General features: G+C 44.6%; 1 protein-coding gene across 1 annotated transcript in view; it reads left to right on the forward strand.

Moving 5' to 3' along the window:
- LOC109898933 (protein shisa-9B-like) overlaps positions 1–15457 on the forward strand; it is a 79916-nt gene extending 64459 nt beyond the window's left edge. Inside the window, exon 4 of the mRNA XM_020493986.2 lies at positions 13050–15457. Within this exon, the coding sequence (XP_020349575.2) occupies positions 13050–14404 (1355 nt within the window). The 3' untranslated portion in view covers positions 14405–15457. The remainder of the gene's footprint in view (positions 1–13049) is intronic.
- Positions 15458–23134: the final 7677 nt, after the last annotated feature.

The raw sequence follows: 23134 nt of genomic DNA on the forward strand, positions 1-23134 counted from the left end.
CCACATGATGCTGGATTCCAGCAACCTGAATTTCTTGCTACGCCACCAGGTTTGTCGCCAAGACAGAGATCGGACACATGTTTATTGGCATGGATACATTTCTGCACTGCTGAAAGTTGCCCAGACTCAAGTCAGTAATTGTGTGATTATCTGACAACACAAACGTAAAAGTAGCGGAGCTCAGGGACACTGGACATTAAGTATGCATAAATGCTCTGGGGAGTAGTACCTGAAACCTTTTGGTCTGGAGTGCATTAATGTCTCAGCAGGGCCACCAGATGCTTATTTTTTAATCAAGAACATACTGTACAGTACCAGTCAAAAATGTGGACACACTTACACATTTCAGGATTTTTCTTTATTTCTACTATTTTTCTACATTGTAGAATAATAGTGAAGACATCAAAACTATGAAATACCACATATGGAATCATGTAGTGACCAAAGAAATGTTAAACAAATCTAAATATATTTATTTTGAGATTTTTCAAAGTAGCCACCCTTTGCCTTGATTTGGACACTCTTGGCAGTCTCTCAACCAGCTTCACCTGGAATGAAGGAAAAGCAAAAACCAAGCCATGAGGTTGAAGGAATTGACTGGATTGTGCTGAGACAGAGATATGGGGAAGGGTACCAAAACATTTCTGTAGCATTGAAGCTCCCCAAGAACACAGTGGCCTCCATCATTCTTAAATGGAAGAAGTTTGGAACCATCAAGACTCTTCCTAGAGCTGGCCACCAGGGAAAACTGAGCAAACTGGGGGAGAAGGGCCTTGGTCAGGGAGGTGACCAAAAACCTGATTGTCACTCTGACAGAGCTCTAGAGTTCCTCTGTGGAGATGGGAGAACCTTCCAAAAAGACAACCATCTCTGCAGCACTCCACCAATTAGACCTTTATGGTAGAGTGGCCAGATGGAAGCCACTCGTCAGTAATAGGCACATTACAGCCCGCTTGGAGTTTGCCAAAAGGCACTGAAAGACTCTAACTATGAGAAACAAGATTCTCTGGTCTGATGAAACCAAGATTGAACTCTTTGGCTTGAATACCAAGCGTCACGTCTGGAAGAAACCTGGCACCAAGGTGAAGCATGGTGGTGGCAGCATCATGCTGTGTTGATGTTTTTCAGCGGCAGGGACTGGGAGACTAGTCAGGATCGAGGCAAAGATGAATGGAGCAAAGTACAGATAGATCCTTGATGAAAGCCTGCTCCAGAGCGCTCAGGACCTCAGACTGGGGGCAAAGGTTTACCTTCCAACAGGACAATGACCCTAAGCACACAACCAAGACAACGCAGGAGTGGCTTCAGGACAAGTCTCTAAATGTCCTTGAGTGGCCCAGCCAGAGCCTAGAATTTAACCTGATTGAACATCTCTGGAAAGACCTGAAAATAGCTGTGTAGCAACACTCCCCATCCAACCTGACAGAGCTTGAGAGGATCTGCAGAGAAGAATGAGAGAAACTCCCCAAATACAGGTGTGCCAAGCTTGTAGCGTCATACCCAAGAAGACTCGAGGCAGTAATCACTGCCAAAGGTGCTTCAACAAAGTACTGAGTAATTAATCTGAATACTTATGTAAAGTATTTCTAAAAACCCATTTTTTCCTTTTTCATTATGGGTTATTGTGTGTAGATTGATGAGGAAAACAATTATTTTAATCAATTTTAGAATAATGTTGTAACCTAACAACATTTTGAAAAAACAAAGGGTCTGAATACTTCCCGAAGGCACACACAGGGAGAGATCCTTGATGAAAACCTACTCCAGAGCGCTCAGGACCTCAGACTGTGGGAAAAGGTTCACCTTCTAACAGGACAATGACCCTAAGCACACAGCCAAGTCACATTCAAACAGGCTGTTTGAAAGTACACTGTTTTTTTTAAACCTTTATTTAACCAGGCAAGTAAGTTAAGAACAAATTCTTATTTACAGTGACAGCCTAGGAACAGTGGGTTAACTGCCTTGTTCAGGGGGAGAACAACAGATCTTTACCTTATCAGCTCAGGGATTTGATCTAGCAACCTTTCAGTTACTGGCCCAACGCTCTAACCACTAGGATACCTGCCGCCCCAGCTAGCCTAGTGGTTAGGTAGCCACTAGGACACCTGCCGCCTCATTGCTTATGATCAGTTTATTCATTGCGCCGATTCTGTTGACAAAAAAATTAATAAACGGAAGCAAACGGAATGAAAACGGGGATTAACGTGCCTGAATTTGTTCAATAGAGACTCTCGTTTGCAACTGTTGGACTAATGATTACACCCTAGATCAGCTAGATGAAGGCATGAGTGTGCAAAGCGGTATCGAATGTGTCACTGTCTGTCACCTTGATTACTCAAAATTCTTTCAACCTGTGCACCTACTGTACGTTATAAACTTTCATTCGTAGGCTAGGTTGTAGCAACCTCATGATGGGTACAGGGAAAAATGTTGTATCATTTAGTAGCCTAAACCTATCGATGTTACATTGGGCTAGGTGAATGGAATATAAATGACAGTCATCCAATATGGTGTAATAGAAATAAGGCCATGCTCATTGAAAAAATATATCATCCTCCATCATCTTAAATGGCACCAACCTCCACAGTTTCACACATATAACAACAGATGAAATATATGAAGTATAGTATGATGGGGGAGAATGGGTGAGTTGATTACAGAAGGGAAGCGAACCATGCAGAATTATGTAACCGGGTGGACCATTCTAGTGTATCTATTCTAATTATAATCTCAAAACGGTGTACCCTGTATCAGTCCACCGAATCCAAAAGTTCTTTATCAGTCTAATTTCGGCCTAGAGTAGGCTACACAGTGAGAGCGTGCATCATTTCCATCTGCTAGACCAATAGGAATGGATGCACATGTTGTGTTAGTGTTGCTACAAGATCTGAATAAAAAATACTCAGCAGGAAAGAAATGGATCAAGACATCTCTGATGAGTATTATTCGGAATCATGCTGAACGGCTTTCCATATCTAGGAAAGGATCCATTACGGGCAGCAGGTGAGCGAGTATCGCCTAATGTTTTGGATCAGATGGCAAGTCTGTACTCAGTGGGAGGAGGAACCTGTTGCTGTGTTCTACAACATGCTTGACTTGGCTGCTATCAAGCAGTGCATGAACAACACCATGAGCAGGAGAGACTTCATCATGATGCCCCATTTACATCGTGACATATTCCACACAGTTCATCAATTTCATTCAGTCTTGTTCCGCTACTGGATGGAGAGCATAGGATAGGGTTACACACACTGAGGTATAATAAGAACTGTGGACTGCATCTTAGATGTTCGCCTGTTGTTGTCAAGGTAATCTACTCACGTTGCCTAATGAAGATCTAAAGGTGGAAACGTTGTAAATAAATATCACAGCAGTGTGAGGCATTTTCCTTTGTTTTCCAATCTACTTACGTTCCCATACGCCAATTCATGGTCCGTCTATATCCGTGTTGCATACGGTTTATAGGGACCAACATCCCTGACTTCCAGGACCTCTGTACCAGGCGGGGGAAGGCCCTCCAGCCGCCCAGGTCATGGACTGTTCTCTCTACTACCTCATGGCAAGTGGTACCGGAGCGCTAGGTTAGTCTACACCTGTTGTTTAGGAAGCATGTACAATTCAAATTTGATTTGATTTGAAAAATATTAATATCACATGTGGACTAGCACTCAGTGCACACAGGAAGCAGCGCAAGCAGCGACTACGTCATCACAAGGTCCAAAAACATGGCAGACATTGGATGACTATAAAATGCTAAAACTGTATCTTTGGCTGTGAGGGATGCAAAATAGGATTGGCCTCAGCAACAATTATTTGACTAATTCAATGGATGTTTTGTGCACAAAGGTGATGATTAAAGTGTCTCGTAAGGAATTTTCTAATCTGACTTCTCTATGTGGCTGTGTATGGAAATTGTCTTTCTGGGCCAGGCGTCAGTTAAAACTGCAGTACCGACGCAAAACTGTAGGAGCAGTCAAAGCTGTGCTTCTAGACCAGAATCCTGGCCCCTTGGTTTCACAACGCAAGACAAGATGGAGGAGAGCATAGTCTCTTGTCAGATATCACATTTATGTTGGGAGATTGAAAAATATGACATTTTCATTCAAAACAGAATCATAAAACAACGGGACGAGATGTTAAAAACCGTCCATTGTGCCAATAGATGGCATGCACTCACATGAGATTTGCCGTGATGTTGACAGAGTGGCATGGGAGGTTTATTTCTTAGACTGGGTTAAGATGTCAATTTTGGGACACATCCTCAGTAGTGAGCCTTCGAATCAGTGGGTGTTTTGGCCTTTAATCACTAAACACCCTCATCAAAGGTGGCCAGCTAAAGGGTGATCAAGCCTTAGCTTGTGTCCTATGCCCAATTAAGATTTCCCACGGGACTATGCAAGGCAGGGCCGCCCTATTCCCTGAGCCAGCCCTACAGCTGACCGCATACCTCATATGCCCTCCTCAAGTTGTAGGGATCTGAATTGGGTTCTCAGATGGGGGTGGGAAGTTATATGAAGTTATAGCCCAGCAAGGGTCCTTCCTTTTGATCCAGATCCACTGGCTGCCTCTTTCAGCTGCTTGAGAAACTGCTCTGACGGTCTGCCGCAGAGCCTGTCCATGGATTCCAAGTTCTTTCAGCAACCTGATGGTGGAAGAAGCCACGAATCCTCTGCATCCCACTTCAACTGACCAGACTTTTGCATTCCAGCCACGCTGAGTTGCGTCTGCTGCCAACTCTGTGTAACTGTTACTGTAATTTAATTATACCAATGTGTTTTCATTGAATTCCCTTAATCTATTTTATGAGAATTTGTAAGATTCTTGTTTGCATAGAATAGATGGAGACCAGTCTTATAATAGGTAACATAATTTATTCTCGGAGCGCGCTGGCACATTAACACGAGCAACAGTCTATATACAATAACATGACATCATTTCATTGCTTAACAGAATCCCCTCCTCTCAACCGGGACAAAGGGAACTTTAAAAGTTCATTCAGACCCCCCTAGCACATACACAGGACACACAACACAACTGAATCAACTTTTGACTCCTCACCATTATCAATCACCACTTAGCTGACAGTTCTAATTAACAGAAAACCTAGGAATGCACTCACTGCCTTATCTAAAACACCCCAGAGCACAGTTTCGTCGGTTCAACCATAGGTTAACTACCTTATCTGTTTACTTAATCCACAAACCATTCCTTTCTTCCTAGTTGGAATGGTGTTCATTAACTTTAATTACTCCTTGTCAGTGTCACACAATCCCTTCTTATGAACTCATATTGTTAATCAGATATAATAAAACAGAGTATAAGTTTACTTAGTTACAGTTCTATTTCAAATTAGAATATTGTTTATTCATTTATTCATAATATTTCTAACAGTAACGCAGTTTCTTACGCTCATAGGCCTCTTCAACAGTAGTTTTCCCACGGGACTGTGAGCTCTGTGATGTACACAGCCTTTCGTGAAGGGGACCAGAGTACCATGTCTGGCCTTAGGTTGGTAGAAGCACTCTCAGGTGGGAAAATGAGTTGCTGGCCAATATCGACAAGCATCTTCCAGTCCCGGGCCATGGCTAGGTGTCCAGTTTCTGGCTTCGTAGGAGGATACTTGGAGCTTTTCCGTCCCCCCCGGATGAATGTTGTTGTTTTGATGGGATTGCTTGTTTTTGGAGGTAATGAATTGGTTGCACTCCTCTTGGTCTCATGTGCTGCAGCCAGGCTCTTGCGGACCTGATTGTGCCTCCAGGTGAAGCCTTGTGAGAGGCTGGTCTTGCAACCTGTCATTATATGCCTGAGAGTCGCTGGAGCTGGGCAGAGGGGGCAGGTCGGGTCCTCGCCATACCATTGATGTAGGTTTTTTGGTGATGGAAGCACATCATAAACAGCTCTTATGATGAAGCTGATGTTGCTTGCCTCCATTTACCAAAGCTCACTCCAGTTGATCTTTCTCCTCTCCAGGCCTTCCGACCGCATCCATTTCCCTTGTTTAGCAAGAGAGACAGCCTTTGCACTTCTTGCAGTCTCCTCCTGTCTGCGCACCTCCTCGACCACCAGCTTCCTGCGTTCAGATGTTGTTGCCTTATGGAACGTTGGTTTACTTGCTGCCAGGCCAAAGCCTCCTCTTCCATGCTGGATATTCCCCACAATGTCTTGGTGTCTCAGGGCTGATGTTGCTTGCTGCACAGCCTTGGATGATGTCCATTTCCGTCCAGTTTGTAGGGGAGGTGCAGCCTTGCTAATGGTCTGGTCTTTGGAGTCCTTCAATGTCATCTGAAGTCTTACTTTAGAGCACTTGTACTCCTCCGTTAGACTTGTAAGAGGTAGTTCAACGACCCCTTTGCCATAGAGGACGATGTTATTCAGGCATCGTGGGACACCCAGCCATTTCTTCACGTATGAGGTAATGGTTCGCTCCATCTTCTCCACTGTTGTTATTGGGACCTCATAGACAGTGAGTGGCCCCATTACCCGGGGGATAAGTACAAACTGTAGGCACCAAAGCTTGAGCTTCCCAGTCAGTAGGGTCTTGTTGATGTTCTCAAGACCGTCGGCGATGTCCTGCCTTACTTGCTGCACTTGATCTTTATCCAGGAGGCTTTCGTTGTACCATCTACCCAGGCTCTTGACGGGTTGCTCAGACCCCGTTGGTATCGGTTCATCTCCAATGCAGAACCTCACATCTTTAAGCTGTCCCTTGACTATGGAGATGTTTCGAGATTTGCTTGGCTTGATTTTCATCTGGGCCCGCCTGGTGCATGCTACAGTGGTGGTCAGTGTATGTCATCCATATATGCTTGGATAGGTGGGAGACGGAGCCCTTCCTTAGTTCTCTCACCGCCGACCACCCATCTCGATGCCCTGATGATGACTTCCATGGCCATAGTGAAGGCCAGAGGTGAAATTGTACAGCCTGCCATTATGCCTACTTCCAAGCGTTGCCATGTTGTTGTGAAGTCAGGTGTTGTGAAACACAATTGCAGGTCTTGTAAATAGGCCTTTACCAGTGTAGTGATGGGTTCGGGTACGTGGAAAATGTTGAAGGATTCCCAGAGGAGTTCATGGGGAACTGAGCCAAAGGCATTGGCCAGGTCGAGAAAGATGACATAGAGGTCTCTCTTGTCCTTCTTAGCTGTTTGGATCTGGTGCCAAATCATACTAGTATGTTCCAGGCAACCAGGAGACACATTTTGTTTAATTTGATAATAAATTTGTTTTGTTTAGTTACTTTTTCCTCAACTTGTTTCTATAACTTTCTAGCAAGTCAAGCTAGGCTATGCTCTAGATACTGTAGCTAACAACACATAATTAATTTTTTTTTTAAAAGGTCATTACCAACACAATAAACTTAAACAGGAGGCAACAGTCAAATCAAATAAAATGTTATTGGTCACATCCACGTGATTAGCATATGTGATTGCGGGTGTAGCGAAATGCTTGTGCTTCTAGCTCCGACAGTGCAGTAATATCTAACAAGTAATATCTAACAAATTACACAACATACACCCAGTACAGTAGGAATGAATTAAGACTATATACATATGGACGAACGACGTTAGAGCGGAACGAACTAAGATACAGTAGAATAGTATAGAAAAACAGTATATACACATGAGATGAGTAATACAAGATATGTAAGCATTATTAAGTGACTAAGATACCATAGAATAGTATAGAAAACAGTATATACATATGAGATGAGTAATGCCAGATATGTAAACATTATTAAAGTGACTAGTGTTCCATTCCTTAAAGTGGCCAGTGATTCCTAATCTATGTTTATAGACAGCAGCCTCTAATGTGCTAGTGATGGCTGTTTAACAGGCTGGTGGCCTTGAGAGCTGTTTTTCAGTCTCTCAGTCATATAATATAATATAATTGGCTTAAATACCAATGTGTATTATTTAAACCCCTAGAGTTGATGTTAGCATACTAAAAAATTCCAGATCAAATTCTGTCTCTTTAAGCTAGAGACATCTGTTTTTTTGCATTGGCTGCGTCTCAATCCACCTCATCCGGCATTGGCGGCTTGTACGTCGGAAGGTGGCCAAACTACAGTGAAAATGGCGCCGGAAGAAATGGCAGCAGTTTTACGGGTGCCCAACCAATTGTGCTATTATGTGGGGTTTTTTGCGTTATTTGTAACTTATTTTGTACAGAATGTTTCTGCAACTGTATCTTACGGCAAAAAAAGAGCTTCTGTATATCAGGACAGTGATCACTCACCTCTGATTAGACAAAAAAAAATTCTTCAACAAGTAAGATGCACAAGACATTCTCCAAACACCCCACAGGGCCGACATCCCCATTACTTGCGACACAGGTACAGAGGACAAAGAGCCGGATGCCTGGTCAAGACCCGGAAAAGGCGAGTGGGAAAGCTGCTGTTACCGTCAATACTACTCGCCAACGTGCAATCATTGGACAATAAACTACATGAGGTACGATCACAAATATCCTACCAAAGGGACATCAAAAACTGTAATATCCTATGTTTCATGGAATCGTGGCTGAATGACAACATGGATATTCAGCTAGCGGGATACAAGCTGCACCGGCAAGAAAGAACAGCACGAAATCTAAGGAAGTATCTAGATTTTGCTCGCCTGAAGTAGAGTATATTGTGATAAATTGCAGGCCACACTACTTGCTTAGAGAGTTTTCTGCTATACTTTTCGTGGCTGTTTATTTACCCCCACAGACAGATGCTGGCACTAAGACCACACTCAGTCAGCTGTAAAAGGAAAAGAGCAAATTGGAAACCACTCACCCAGAGGCGGTGCTCCTAGTGGCCGGAGACTTTAATGCAGGGAAACTTAAATCAGTTCTACCAAATTTCCATCAACATGTTAAATGTGCAACCAGAGGGAAAAAAAATCTAGATCACCTGTACTCCACACACAGAGACGCGTACAAAGCTCTCCCTCACCCTCCATTTGGTAAATCAGACCACAACTCTATCCTCCTGATTCCGGCTTACAAGCAAAAATTAAAGCAGGAAGCATCAGTGACTCGGTCTATAAAAAAGTGGTCAGATGAAGCAGATGCTAAACTACAGGACTGCTTTGCTATCACAGACTGGAACATGTTCCAGGATTCTTCCGATGGCATTGAGGAGTACACCACATCAGTCACTGGATTTATCAATAAGTGCATTGAGGATGTCGTCCCCACAGTGACTGTACGTACATACCCCAACCAGAAGCCATGGATTACAGGCAACATTCGCACTGAGCTAAAGGGTAGAGCTTCCGATTTCAGGGTGCGAGACTCTAACCCGGAAGCTTACAAGAAATCCTGCTATGCCCTGCGACGAACCATTAAACAGGCAAAGCGTCAATACAGGGCTAAGATTGAAGCATACTACACCGGCTCCGACACTCGTCTTATGTGGCAGGGCTTGCAAACTATTACAGACTACAAAGGGAAGCACAGCCGCTAGCTGCCCAGTGACACAAACTAACCAGATGAGCTAAATCACTTCTATGCTCGCTTCGAGGCAAGCAACACTGAGGCATGCAATGAGAGCATCAACTGTTTCGGACGACTGTGTGATCACGCTCTCCGTAGCCGACGTGAGTAAGACCTTTAATCAGGTCAACATACACAAGTCTGCGGGGCCAAACGGATTACCAGGACGTGTTCTCCGGGCATGTGCTGACCAACTGGCAGGTGTCTTCACTGACATTTTCAACATGAGTCTATAATACCAACATGTTTCAAGCAGACCACCATAGTCCCTGTGCCTAAGAACACAAAGGCAACCTGTCTAAATGACTACAGACCCGTAGCACAAACGTCCGTAGCCATGAAGTGCTATGAAAGCTTGGTAATGGCTCACATCAAAAACATTATCCCAGAAACCCTAGACCCACTCCAATTTGCATACCATCTAAACAGATCCACAGATGACGCAATCTCTATTGCACTCCACACTGCCCTTTCCCACCTGGAAAAAAGGAACACTTATGTGAGAATGCTATTCATTGACTACAGCTCAGCGTTCAACACCATTGTACCCTCAAAGCTCATCACTAAGCTAAGGATCCTGGGACTAAACACCTCCCTCTGCAACTGGATCCTGGACTTCCTGACAGGCCGCCCCCAGGTGGTGAAGGTAGGTAGCAACACATCTGCCACGTTGATCCTCATCACTGAAGCTGCCCAGGGGTGCGTGCTCAGTCCCCTCAGGTACTCCCTGTTCACCCATGACTGCATGGCCAGGCACGACTCCAACACCATCATTAAGTTTGCAGACAACACAACAGTGGTAGGCCTGATCACCGACAACGACGAGCCTATAGGGAGGAAGTCATAGACCTGGCCAGGTGGTGCCAGAATAACAACCTATCCCTCAACCTAACCAAGACTAAGGAGATGATTGTGGACTACAGGAAGGACCAAGCACGCCCCCATTCTCATCAACGGGGCTGTAGTGGAGCAGGTTGAGCTTCAAGTTCCTTGGTAACCACATCAACAACAAACTACAACAACAAACTACAAACTAGAATGGTCCAAACACACAAAGACAGTTATGAAGAGGGCACGACAAAGCCTATTCCCCCTCAGGAAACTAAAATGATTTGGCATGGGTCCTGAGACCCTCAAAAGGTTCTACAGCTGCAACGTCGAGAGCATCCAGACTGGTTGCGTCACTGCCTGGTACGGCATTGCTGGGCCTCTGACCGCAAGGCACTACAGAGGGTAGTGCGTATGGCCCAGTACATCACTGGGGCTAAGCTGCCTGCCATCCAGGACCTCTACACCAGGCGGTGTCAGAGGAAGGCCCTAAAAATTGTCAAAGACCCCAGCCACCCCAATCATAGACTATTCTCTCTATTACCACATGGCAAGCGGTACCAGAGGGCCAAGTAAAAAGTTAATGGAAGTATATATGGAAGTAGTTTATTGCCAAATTACTGCCAAATTGCCAAAGTAAAAATATATATATAAAAATACATACATACATCTCAGATATAGGGCAAACACTTTAAAACAAACTTCCTTTTGATGTATTTTTTACTATCTGTTTTTCCATATATAAAACGGCCAGCATCCCGGAGTTGCCTCTTCACTGTTGACGTTGAGACTGATGTTTTGTGGGTACTATTTAATGAAGCTGCCCGTTGAGGACTTGTGAGGAGTCTGTTTCTCAAACTAGACACTCTAATGTACTTGTCCTCTTGCTCAGTTCACACTGTTCTGTGAAGGGTGTAGTAGACAGTGTTGTACAAGATCTTCAGTTTCTTGGCAATTTCTCGCATTTCTCTATTTGTTTCTGGCCATTTTGAGCCTGTAATCGAACACACAAATGCCGATGCTCCAGATACTCAACTAGTCTAAAAAAGCATAGTTTTATTGCTTCGATAATCAGGACAACAGTTTTCAGCTGTGCTAACATAATTGCAAAAGGGTTTGCTAATGATCAATTAGGCTTTTAAAATTATAAACTTGGATTAGCTAACACAACGTGACATTGGAACACAGGAGTGATGGTTGTTGTTAATGGGCCTCTGTACGTTTATGTAGAAATTCCATGAAAAAATCAGGCGTTTCCAGCTACAATAGTAATTTACAACATTAATAATGTCTACACTGTATTTCTGATCAATTTTATGTTATTTTAATGGACAAAAAATAGCTTTATTTCAAAAGCAAGGACATTTCTAGGTGAACCCAAACTTTTGAAGAGTAATTTATGTATAGCCAATCTCCGTTATGTCCAGAGATCTGGTGGCGCAGCAGGAACTTCAGGTATCTAGCAACCAAGAGTTTGTGAATTCAAATTCCCAGCTGAGGTTGAGTTCCAAGTAATCAGCATACAGCAGCATACAGTCATTTAACATTCATACCTTAATTTAGCTGTAAAGATACAGTAACTAGTGTATTTACTGTATTTTCACAGCAACTAGACAAAAACTTCCAGCTGACCATGACACAACGTTCTAAGAACATCCTAAAAACGTTATTGGGATGTCCCTTGAACAAACCAGGAACAAGGCAAAACCTGCAGGGACCATGACTGTTTAAGTTGAATCATGTCAATTATGCCTTTTAAGATAAAATATCTCAATTGCATTTGACACCTGGGTTTTCACATGTGCTCAAATGTTGTCACGTGTAGGTTCGTGTTATCACGTCTTGCACATGTTATCACATTAACTTCACATAAAATCATATGTGATCACGTGAAATTCATGTGTTTTTCCGTGAGGGGAGTCTTTCTGGATGAATCCAGGTCCGTTGGAAAAGTTAATCGAAATATAATATAAGTTTCTCCTCCCACAGGGTGAAAGTGAAAACATATTTTCTTTTAGACTCGATAAAGGAAACTAATGTTCATAATAACATTTGCCATTAATAATCTGAGATGCAGCATGAGAGAGAGTGTGGGTGTGATGAATGTAACCTGAATGACATGGCTGAAGGATGTGAATTCCTTATTATCTGAACAATGCTATATGTTTGTTATCGGTATGATATTACAGTAAGAACCAGCATGTATTAGACTAACAACCAGTGTATTACAGTAAGAACCTGTTTTTATTACAGTAAGAACCAGAGTGTATTACAGTAATGTTACGTCCGTCGTTAAATGAAGACCAAGGTGCAGCGTGGTAGCCGTACATTTTCTTTCATTTGAAATGTTCCACTAAAAGCAATAAACAACTCAACGAACGTAAAGCTATGAATGCAACACAAAAAGACAAGGTGGGAAAAAGGGCTGTCTAAGTATGTTCCCCAATCAGAGACAACGATAGACAGCTGCCTCTGATTGGGAACCATACTCGGCCAACAAAGAAATATAAACATAGATTTCCCACCCTAGTCACACCCTGACCTACCAAACAGAGAATTTAAAGGATCTCTAAGGTCAGGGCGTGACAAGTAAGAACACAAGTAAGTGCACAACCTGAAATATAACTACTTTTACAGTATATAGGATACCAAAAGTGCTTGAGGACCGTAGTTGCCCATCTGTGTTATAAACTGGGAAACATCTTTCCCTAAACTGTGCTTCTGCCTCTATCCCCATGCAGCGGCCAAGTCCAACGGTGACTTCTACAACAAACCGCGTCTGATGATGGAGCTGCCGTCCAAAGGAGGCCTCCCCCTCCAACACATGAACCCTATGCGACCTCTGAACCCCATGACCAACAACGCTATGTCCCACAACCTAATGAATAACCCCACCATGACCCACAATCCAATGAACAACCCCATGGCCCACAACAACCCCATGGCCCACAACAACCCCATGGCCTACAATAACCCCATGGCCCACAACAACCCCATGGCCCACAACAACTCCATGGCCCACAACAACCCCATGGCCCACAACAACCCCATGCCCCACAACAACCCCATGCCCCACATCAACCCCATGCCCCACATCAACCCCATGCCCCACATCAACCCCATGCCCCACATCAATCCCATGGTCCACAACAACCCTATGGCCCACAACAACCCCATGCCCCACAACAACCCCATGGCCCACAACAACCCCATGCCCCACATCAAACCCATGTCCCACACCAAACCCGTGTCCCACAACAAAACTATGTCCCACATCAAGCCGATGTCCCACATCAACCCCATGGCCCACAATAACCCCATGGCCCACAACAACCCCATTGCGCACAACAACCCCATGGCCCACAATAACCCCATGGCCCACAACAACCCCATGGCCCACAACAACTCCATGGCCCACAACAACCCCATGGCCCACAACAACTCCATGGCCCACAACAACTCCATGGACCACAACAACCCCATGGCCCACAACAACCCCATGGCCCACAACAACCCCATGGCCCACAACAACCCCATGGCGCACAACAACCCTTTGAGTCCCATCAGCACCCTGGGTTCCCTGGGCCCCAAGCCAGTGGCCACCTACATCACAGAGATGCCCAGCAGTTTGCCCATCCTATCCAGCACCTACCAGGGCTCCACCATGCTGACCGCACCCAAGCAGAACGGACAGAAGCCCCAAAGACTCAGCAACAGTAGTGACAGGCTCAGTAATAAAGGTCCAGGAGCCATGACCATGTCCAGCATGACTAGAACAGGGACTTTCCCGGGGCCTCACCACCACACCGGGACGGTTCCTGGTCCTCACCACCAACAACACCACCAATATCAGCAGCAACAACACAACTCACTGGCCTACAGCTCCCACACCATCGCAGCCCCCAGGGGGCCGAAGGGCTGGGACGGGACTGAAACGATGGGTAGGAGGAAGGGTTACGGCTCCAAGAGGCCCCAGTGCACGGTGGAGCAGATCAACGAGCTGCACAGTCAGTCCCGCTCCCAGAGCCACAGTCAGCACTTCCTGCCCACTCAGCCTTACTTTGTGACCAACAGTAAGACGGAGGTGACTGTGTGAGAGAGTGGGAGAGGGGGACGATAGTCTCCAAAGCAGAGTCACCTATTAGGCAGAGCGGGAGAGGACAGAGATGGTGGTGTGTAAGGCCCTGGTTGTGGTGTGTCCCGGTAGTGGGGGCCAGAACAGAGCACCCTGGTGGTGTGGCAGTGTGCTTGCATTTGTCGTCCAGTATGAGTGGATCCCTGCACAAGTGACTGTCAGTCAATCCTACACAGACCCTCAGTCAGGAGAGGGGGGCGGGATGGTATATCCATGACAACGTCCAACAGAAGTATCAAATTCATTGTGTGTGTTATAATATCTCCTGTGTAATGGTAACATAATCAACCAATGACAGTGAAACGTGAATACAGCATCAGCAAAAGAAAGCATGAGATTGCCATGGATTGCGTTACCAAATCCGACAAGCAATATGAGATCTATGGACACCGCAATGGCTGGGGCTAAAACATTGAGCATGGAAACATCAAACTGTGGCGAAGGAAAGGACATTCATTAAAGCGGCTCTCTCCTACAAAGCCATTTAATTGGTCACAGTTTTAGGGCTATGGGTTATGGGCTTTGGACTACGAACATTATGGGCTTTCTTCTGCTCTTGTAACCTTGAAACTCACTCGGTCGTCAACACATTCTGGAGATTATTGTCCTGTATATTTGAAGAACAGTACTTGATCACTGCTGGCCCGAAGGCAAGGAGGCAAAAGCATCATCTGGAGGATAGTACTGTACTCCTGAAAAACGCATCCGTCCTAATGCTGTTCACACAGAGAATCACAGAGAATCTGTGATCCAATATTTTAAAATGTGACTACAGACCATGGCCAGTTGTAGTGATACAGCCATCTTTTTACATGTCCCTTTTTCTCTCTCTTTCATTCTATCTATCCCTCTTAGAAAAGACAAACTTCAGGTAAAGAAAATGTAAAGAGAGAGCTAAATGTGGTTCTGAATCATTTCTGTTCTACGGTGTTTGGCGAGGCCCTGAAGTGTCATCCCTCATGTGTATTATTGCTACAGAATATTGTGATTAATACAATGTGCCAAAAACATTTATTTCTTTTTGTATTTTTGTATGACTGTGTCCTCTTGAACTTTGGCGACCACTTCACTCTGGTGTTTGTGGAAAATACTGTTGCTAGGGCATCCAAATATGAAATGGTCTAAAAGTAGAAGACAAGATATCTTCAAGCAAATTGAACAGTAAAATCTATACAACCTGAATGTATAGTCAGTCTGCAGCCTATAGAAAGCACTCTGTACTGGTTGTAAACATCCCGGTAGTTGGTTTTCTTTCTCATTTCCTCCTTTTTGCTCAGCTCGTGGTTCCACTGTGAAAGACAGGATAAAAAAACAGGTAAATGTTTTCAGGATGTGCATTATCACAACACTCAGTTGAATTAATCCAGCCATGCAGAAATTTGAACCCCATACTGTCATCCTTAAAGTTCACACTGATCTCATGGCAGCAGGGAGACAGGCAGATAGGGAGGTAGGGAGGCAGGCAGGTAGTCAGGCAAGCATGGAGGCAGGCAGGCAGGGAGGCAGGCAGGGAGGCAGGTAGGTGGACAGAAAGGCTGGAAGGCAAGCAGGCGGGCAGGCAGGGATGCAGGCAGGCAGAGAAAGCAGGCAGGGATGCAAGTAGGCAAAGAAACCAGGCAGAAAAAGCAGAACATACAGTGAGCTCCAAAAGTATTGGAACAGTGACACAATTGTTGTTGTTTTGGCTCTGCACTTAGGATTTGAAGTGATACAATGACTATGAGGTTAAAGTGCAGACTGTCAGCTTTAATTTGAGGGTATTTTCAGGTGAACCGTTTTGAAATTACAGCACTTTTTGTACATAGTCCCCGCATTTTAGGGAACCAAGAGTATTGTGCCAAATCTACTTATATGTGCACTATATACAGTGCCTTCTGAAATATTTTCCTCATCAATCTACACCAATAACCCATAATGACAAAAAAAAACTGGTTTATAGAAATGTTAGAAATACTTTCCATAAGTATTCAGACTCTTTACTCAGTACTTTGTTGAAGCACCTTTGGCAGTGATTACAGCCTTGAGTCTTCTTGGGTATGACGCTACAAGCTTGGCACACCTGTATTTGGGGAGTTTCTCTCATTCTTCTCTGCAGATCCTCTCAAGCTCTGTCAGGTTGGATGGGGAGGGTTGCTGCACAGCTATTTTCAGGACTCTCCAGAGATGTTCGATCAGGTTCAAGTTCAGAGACTTGTCCTGAAGCCACTCCTGCGTTGTTTTGGCTGTGTGCTTAGGGTCATTGTCCTGTTGGAAGGTGAACCTTCGCCCCAGTCTTAAGTCCTGAGCGCTCTGGAGCAGGCTTTCATCAAGGATCTCTCAGTACTGTGCTCCATTCATCTTTGCCTCGATCCTGACTAGTCTCCCAGCCCTACCGCTGAAAAACGTCCCCACAGCATGATGCTGCCACCACCATGCTTCACCTTGGTGCCAGGTTTCCTCCAGACGTGATGCTTGGCATTCAGGCCAAAGAGTTCAATGTTTGTTTCATCAGACCAGAGAATCTTGTTTCTCATGGTCTGAGAATCCTTTAGGTGCCTTTTGGAAAACTCCAAGCAGGCTGTCATGCATATTTTACTGAGAAAAGAAATCCGTCTGGCAACTCCACCATAAAGGCCTGATTGGTGGAGTGCTGCAGAGATGGTTGTCATTCGGGAAGGATCTCCCATCTCCACAGAGGAACTCTAGAGCTCATTGGGTTCTTGGTCACCTCCCTGACCAAGGCCCTTCTCCCGGTGATTGCTCAGTTTGGCCGGTGGCCAGCTCTAGTCTTGGTGGTTCCAAACTTCTTCCATTTAAGAATGATGGAGGGCACTGTATTCTTGGGGACCTTCAGTGCTGCAGACATTTTTTGGTACCCTTCCCCAGATCTGTGCCTCGACACAATCCTCTGAGCTCTACGGACAATTCTTTCGACCTCAAGGCTTGGTTTTTGCTGTGACATGCACTGTCAACTGTGGGACCTTTTATAGATAGTTGCGTACCTTTCCAAATCATGTCCAGTCAATTGAATTTACCACAGGTAGACTCCAATCAAGTTGTAAGAACATGTCAAGGATGATCAATGGAAACAGGATGCACTTGAGCTCAGTTTTTAGTCTCATAGCAAAGGGTCTGAAATCTTAGGTAAATAAGGTATTTCATTATTCTTATATAAATTAGCAAAACTATCTAAAAACCTGTTTAAGCTTTGTCATTATGGGATATTGTGTGTAGATTGCTGAGGAGTTTTGTTTTATTTAATACATTTTGAATAAGGCTGTAATGTAACAAAGTGTGGAAAAAGTCAAGGGGTCTGAATACTTTCCGAAGGCACTGTATACATACAAAAGTATGTGGACACCCATTCAAATTAATGGATGCGGCTATTTTAGCCACACCCGTTGCTGGCAGGTGTATAAAATCGAGTACACACCCATGCAATCTCCATAGACAAACACTGGCAGTAGAATGGCCTTACTGAAGAGCTCAGTGACTTTCAACGTGGCACCATCATAGGATGGCACCATTCCAACAAGTCAGTTCATCAAATTTCTGCCCTGCTAGAGATGCCCAGGTCAACTGTAAGTGCTGTTATTGTGAAGTGGAAACGTCTAGGAGCAACAATGGCTCAGCCGCAAAGTGGTAGAACGGGACAGCCAGGTGCTGAAGCACGTTGCGCGTAAAAATCGTCTGTCCTCGGTTGCAACACTCACTACCGAGTTCCAAACTGCCTCTCAATTGATCAATCAATCAAATGTATTTATAAAGCCCTTTTACATCAGCCGATGTCACAAAGTGCTATATAGAAACCCAGCCTAAAACCCCAAACAGCAAGCAATGTAGATGTAGAAGCACGTTGGCTAGGAAAAACTCCCTAGATAGGCCAGAACATAGGAAGAAACATAGAGAGGAACCAGGCTCTGAGGGGTGGTCAGTTCTCTTCTGGCGGTGCTGGGTGGAGATTATAACAGTACATTGCCAAGATATTCAAACGTTCATAGATGACCAGCAGGGTCAAATAATAATAATCACAGTGGTTGTAGAGGGTGCAACAGGTCAGTACACTACCTGTAAAGTGATCGGCCTCTGAAAGCAATTTCATCGGGAGCTTCAAGAAAGGGGTTTCCATGGCTGAGCAGCCGCACACAAGCCTAAGATCACCATGTGCAATGCCAAGCGTCGGCTGGAGGGGTGTAAAGCTCTCCTCCATTGGACTCTGGAGTGGTGGAAACGCGTTCTCTGGAGTGACGAATCACGCTTCACCCTCTGGCAGTCCGACGGACGAATCTGGGTTTGGCGGATGCCAGGAGAACGCTACCTGCCCCAATGCATAGTTCCAATTGTACAGTTTGGTGGAAGAGGAATGATGGTCTGGGGTTATTTTTCATGGTTCGGACTAGGCCCTTTAGCTCCAGTGAAGGGATATCGTAACGCTACAGCATACAATGACATTCTAGACGATTCTGTACTTCCAACTTTGTGGCAACAAAGACCCTTTCCTGTTTCAATGCGCCTGTGCACAAAGAAATGTCCATACAGAAATGGTTTGTCAAGTTTGTTGTGGAAGAAATTGACTGGCCTGCACAGAGCCCTGACCTCAACCCCATCAAACACCTTTGGGATGAATTGGAACGCTGACTGCTAGCCCGGCTTAGTCGCCCAACATCAGTGCCCGACCTCACTTATGCTCTTGTGGCTGAATGGAACCAAGTCCCAGCAGCAACGTTCCATCTAATGGAAAGCCTTCCCAGAAGAGTGGAGGCTGTTATAGCAGCAAAGGGGGGACCAACTCCCCCCTTAGTAATGGCCATGATTTTGGAATGAGATGTTTAACGAGCAGGTGTCCACATACGTTTGGTCATGTAGTGCATATTAAAGTAGTAAAAAATATATTTTTTAATGCATGCAATGACTACAGCAAGGATGTGACTCTATTTGTGCATCTGTAACTTTATCACTCATCATTATTTATGATTAATTCAATATTATCTGTAATCATGGTAGCATCCACATTAATATAGAAGTGTTTAGAAACATATTATTTTCATGTTTACAATAAAACTGACTCCAAAATGACACAATACGTTATTTACCATTCATTTATAGTTTGTCAAGAATGTAGAGTCACAAGCTTGATGTACTCATTGTGTGCTATGAATATGGGACCAAATGCTTAATTTGTTACTATTTTAATACACATAAGTCGATTTGGCCCTATACTTTTAGTCCCCTAAAATGGGGGAACTATGTACAAAAGTGCTGTAATTTCTAAACAATTTCAAAAATGTCCTAAAATTAAAGTTGACAGTCTGCACTTTAACCTCATAGTTATTGCATCATTTCAAATCCAAAGTGCTGAAGTACAGAGCCAAAACAACAACAAATGTTGTACTTTTGGAGCTCATTGTATGTTGTCTGAGCCGCATTCTACACTCAACATAACCTAATAGAGAAGAGTCATCCTTCCTGACTCCCCAGCATCAATTTTTATTAGTCGTTTGTACGGGATACACATGGTATACCAAATGCTTACTGGCAGGTTCCTTCTGGACAATGCAACAATAATAAGAAATATTAAAAGATAAGAATACGAACATAATGTAAATGGCTCAGTAGAATACAATAAACATGTTATTATAAGTATAATACAGGAAGGCAGAATATATAATCCAATACTATATATATATTATTATGATGTACTGGGTCATCTTCACCACCCTCTGGAGGGCCTTGAGGTCGTGGACGGAGCAATTCCCGTACCAGGCCGTGATGCAACCGTATGCAGGCCGTGATGCTCTCGATGGTGCAGCAGTAGTCAGCTACCTTAGGAAGTAGAGACGCTGTTGCGCCCTTTTGTCAAGAGTGGTCCATGTTGGTGAATAGCAAACACAATAGACAGCATTATACAAAACAGTCGATATGGAACCCCATACATGTCAAGTCCTCGGTGATGTGGACGCAGAGGAACTTAAAACTGCTGACTCTCTACTGCAGTTGGTTTGATGTGGATCAGGGCGTTTTCCCTCCTCTGCTTCCTGAAGTCAACAATCAACTCCTTTGTTTTGCTGACGTTGAAGGAGAGGTTGTTCACAATGCCAGTCTACTTACCTCCTCCCTGTAGGCTGACTCATCATTGTTGGTTAGGCCTACAACCGTGGTGTCGTCAGCAAACCTGATGATGGAGTTGGTGTTGTGCAAAGCCACGCAGTTGTGGGTGAACAGGGAGTACAGCAGAGGGCTGTGGACACACCCATGGCGGACCCCAGAGTTTTAGGAAATAGAGACTCAGGTGTTGATGCCAATCTTCACAGCATGTGGTCTGCCTGTCAGGAAGTCCAGAATCCAGTTAGAGAAGGTAGCGTCCAGACCCAGGGCTATGAATGCTGAACTGTAGTTAATGAGAGGGCAGGTAGATGAGAGCACAGTTAGATGAGAGCACAGTTGGAGCACAGTTAGATGAGAGCACAGTTGGAGCACAGTTAGACAAAAGCACAGTTAGAATGGAGCACAGTTAGACAAAAGCACAGTTAGATGAGAGCACAGTTGGAGCACAGTTAGATGAGAGCACAGTTAGAGCACAGTTAGACGAGAGCACAGTCAGCGGGCCTCACTCTGATGTAGCAGTCTGATGCTGCTCCTAGAGTGAGAGGGCAGGAAATACTGGACTGCTACAAGTGTAGTATTACTACTACTACTACTGCTACTACTGCTGCTGCTACTGCTACTACTGCTGCAGCTGCGACTGCTACTGCTACTGTTTCTGCTGCTACTGCTGCTGCTGCTGCTACTGCTGCTGCTGCAGCTGCTACTGCTACTGCTGCTGCTGCTGCTGCTACTGCTGCCACTGCTACTGCTGCTACTGCTGCTGCTGCTGCTGCTGCTGCTACTGCTACTGCTACTGCTACTGCTACTGCTACTGCTACTGCTGCTGCTGCTGCTACTGCTACTGCTACTGCTGCTGCTGCTGCTGCTGCTGCTGCTGCTGCTGCTACTGCTACTGCTGCTGCTGCTACTGCTACTTTGTCAATGATTGCTTTCTCAGGATTGTCATTATAGTAGAGAGAGCCAGAGTGTCCTTACTCCACGACTCCATTCCACACTAGCATACCATTTTTCAATCCATGGTCATACCTATACATTCCCTCATTCTTAGTGTCCCAGTTCGAATATTGGAATGGAGCCTAATTCTCCGTCTTCATATCTGACCCTTTCTTCCCCTCTAAAACCAGGTATCTGAAATTAGCAGAGCACCCAGCCAGCCAGCTCCTACCTACCCAGCCTAGTTCCTGATTAACCTTCTGACAACAATCTATGTTTTCTGCTTGGCTGAAAGGAGCAAAATTAAGACTGGAAAGTGTGAGTGGCCTAATTAGTAGAATCAGACCCTCTGGTTCCCTGGCCCTGCTCTTGCCTCACGTGGGCAAATGGATCGAAGGATCCGGTTGGCAGATTCAATCAGGGCAGCCAGGCATGCAGCTGAAGTCTTGTATTAATTGCCTGGATGAATATGGTTTAGTATTGTGTTGCTCATTAATAACAACAACATCCTGTTACAGGTGGTTTCACAACATTAACTACCCCTGATTGAGGGAGCAATTGAGGAAAACTGCACAATATCGATTTTCACTCAAAGAGGCTGCATTAAGGATCTGTCTGACAAATCTGGAATCTGTGTTTTCTAGAGAGAGGGATGGAAAGAATTAGGGGGAGAGGGACTGCGAGAGAGAGGATGAGAGGAGGGAGAGAGAACAAGAAGGGTAGGGAGGGAGAGAGAGAGCCTACATCTCTCAGATGACTGTCATGAGAGAGAGAGAGAGAGAGAGAGAGAGAGAGAGAGAGAGAGAGAGAGAGAGAGAGAGAGAGAGAGAGAGAGAGAGAGAGAGAGAGAGAGAGAGAGAGAGAGAGAGAGAGAGAGAGAGAGGAGGAGAGAGAGAGAGAGAGAGAGAGAGAGAGAGAGAGAGAGAGAGAGAGAGAGAGAGAGAGAGAGAGAGAGAGAGAGAGAGAGAGAGAGAGAGAGAGAACTGGTAAAAGCTGCCTGCTGTAACAGGGAGAAACTCAAAAGATAATCTTGGAAACCCGGTATAGGGGGATGAGGACTTTCCCATTCAATCAATAAGTTATACAAACCTGATGAGATTAAACCTGATCTGATTATAAAGTTATGTTTGTATGCTTAGGTTGTACAGTTTGTATAGGCGGCTACATCGACCCAGCCTAAAACATAACGAAGGCTTAGGGCTGGATTCAATCTGTTTCGCCGAAGCTCAGCAGTGTATGGCGCTAGAAATTTTAAAGTAATTTCCAATTGAGCCGACATATGCAGTGTTTTCCATGAATGCAGTCTCTGCTAACGCGAGACCATTGCCTTTAAATGTCAATTGGGCTACAACACGGAACTTCAGCGATAGGGGTTGAATCCAGATCTTATACTCAGAAATGGGAAGTGTATCCCCTTCTGTATTGCTCTTGTTCACACAACTATAGTTTATCTGTAAATAATCATACCAGGCGAGGATGTTAGCAATTATTGTCAAACCATTCTGTTCCACCCTGTCATTGAAACTATGGAATATTGAATCATGTTTTTGTCCACTATGTCACCCTGTTGATTTTGTGTTATTTGACCTTCTATTAAAAACTCAACTAAATCTTGTACATACACATGATGAGGGTGAAGATATCAAACATCTGCAGTTTCTCTTCCATCTGATT

Source organism: Oncorhynchus kisutch, linkage group LG11 (assembly GCF_002021735.2).
Source record: "Oncorhynchus kisutch isolate 150728-3 linkage group LG11, Okis_V2, whole genome shotgun sequence".
Lineage (NCBI taxonomy): Eukaryota > Metazoa > Chordata > Actinopteri > Salmoniformes > Salmonidae > Oncorhynchus > Oncorhynchus kisutch.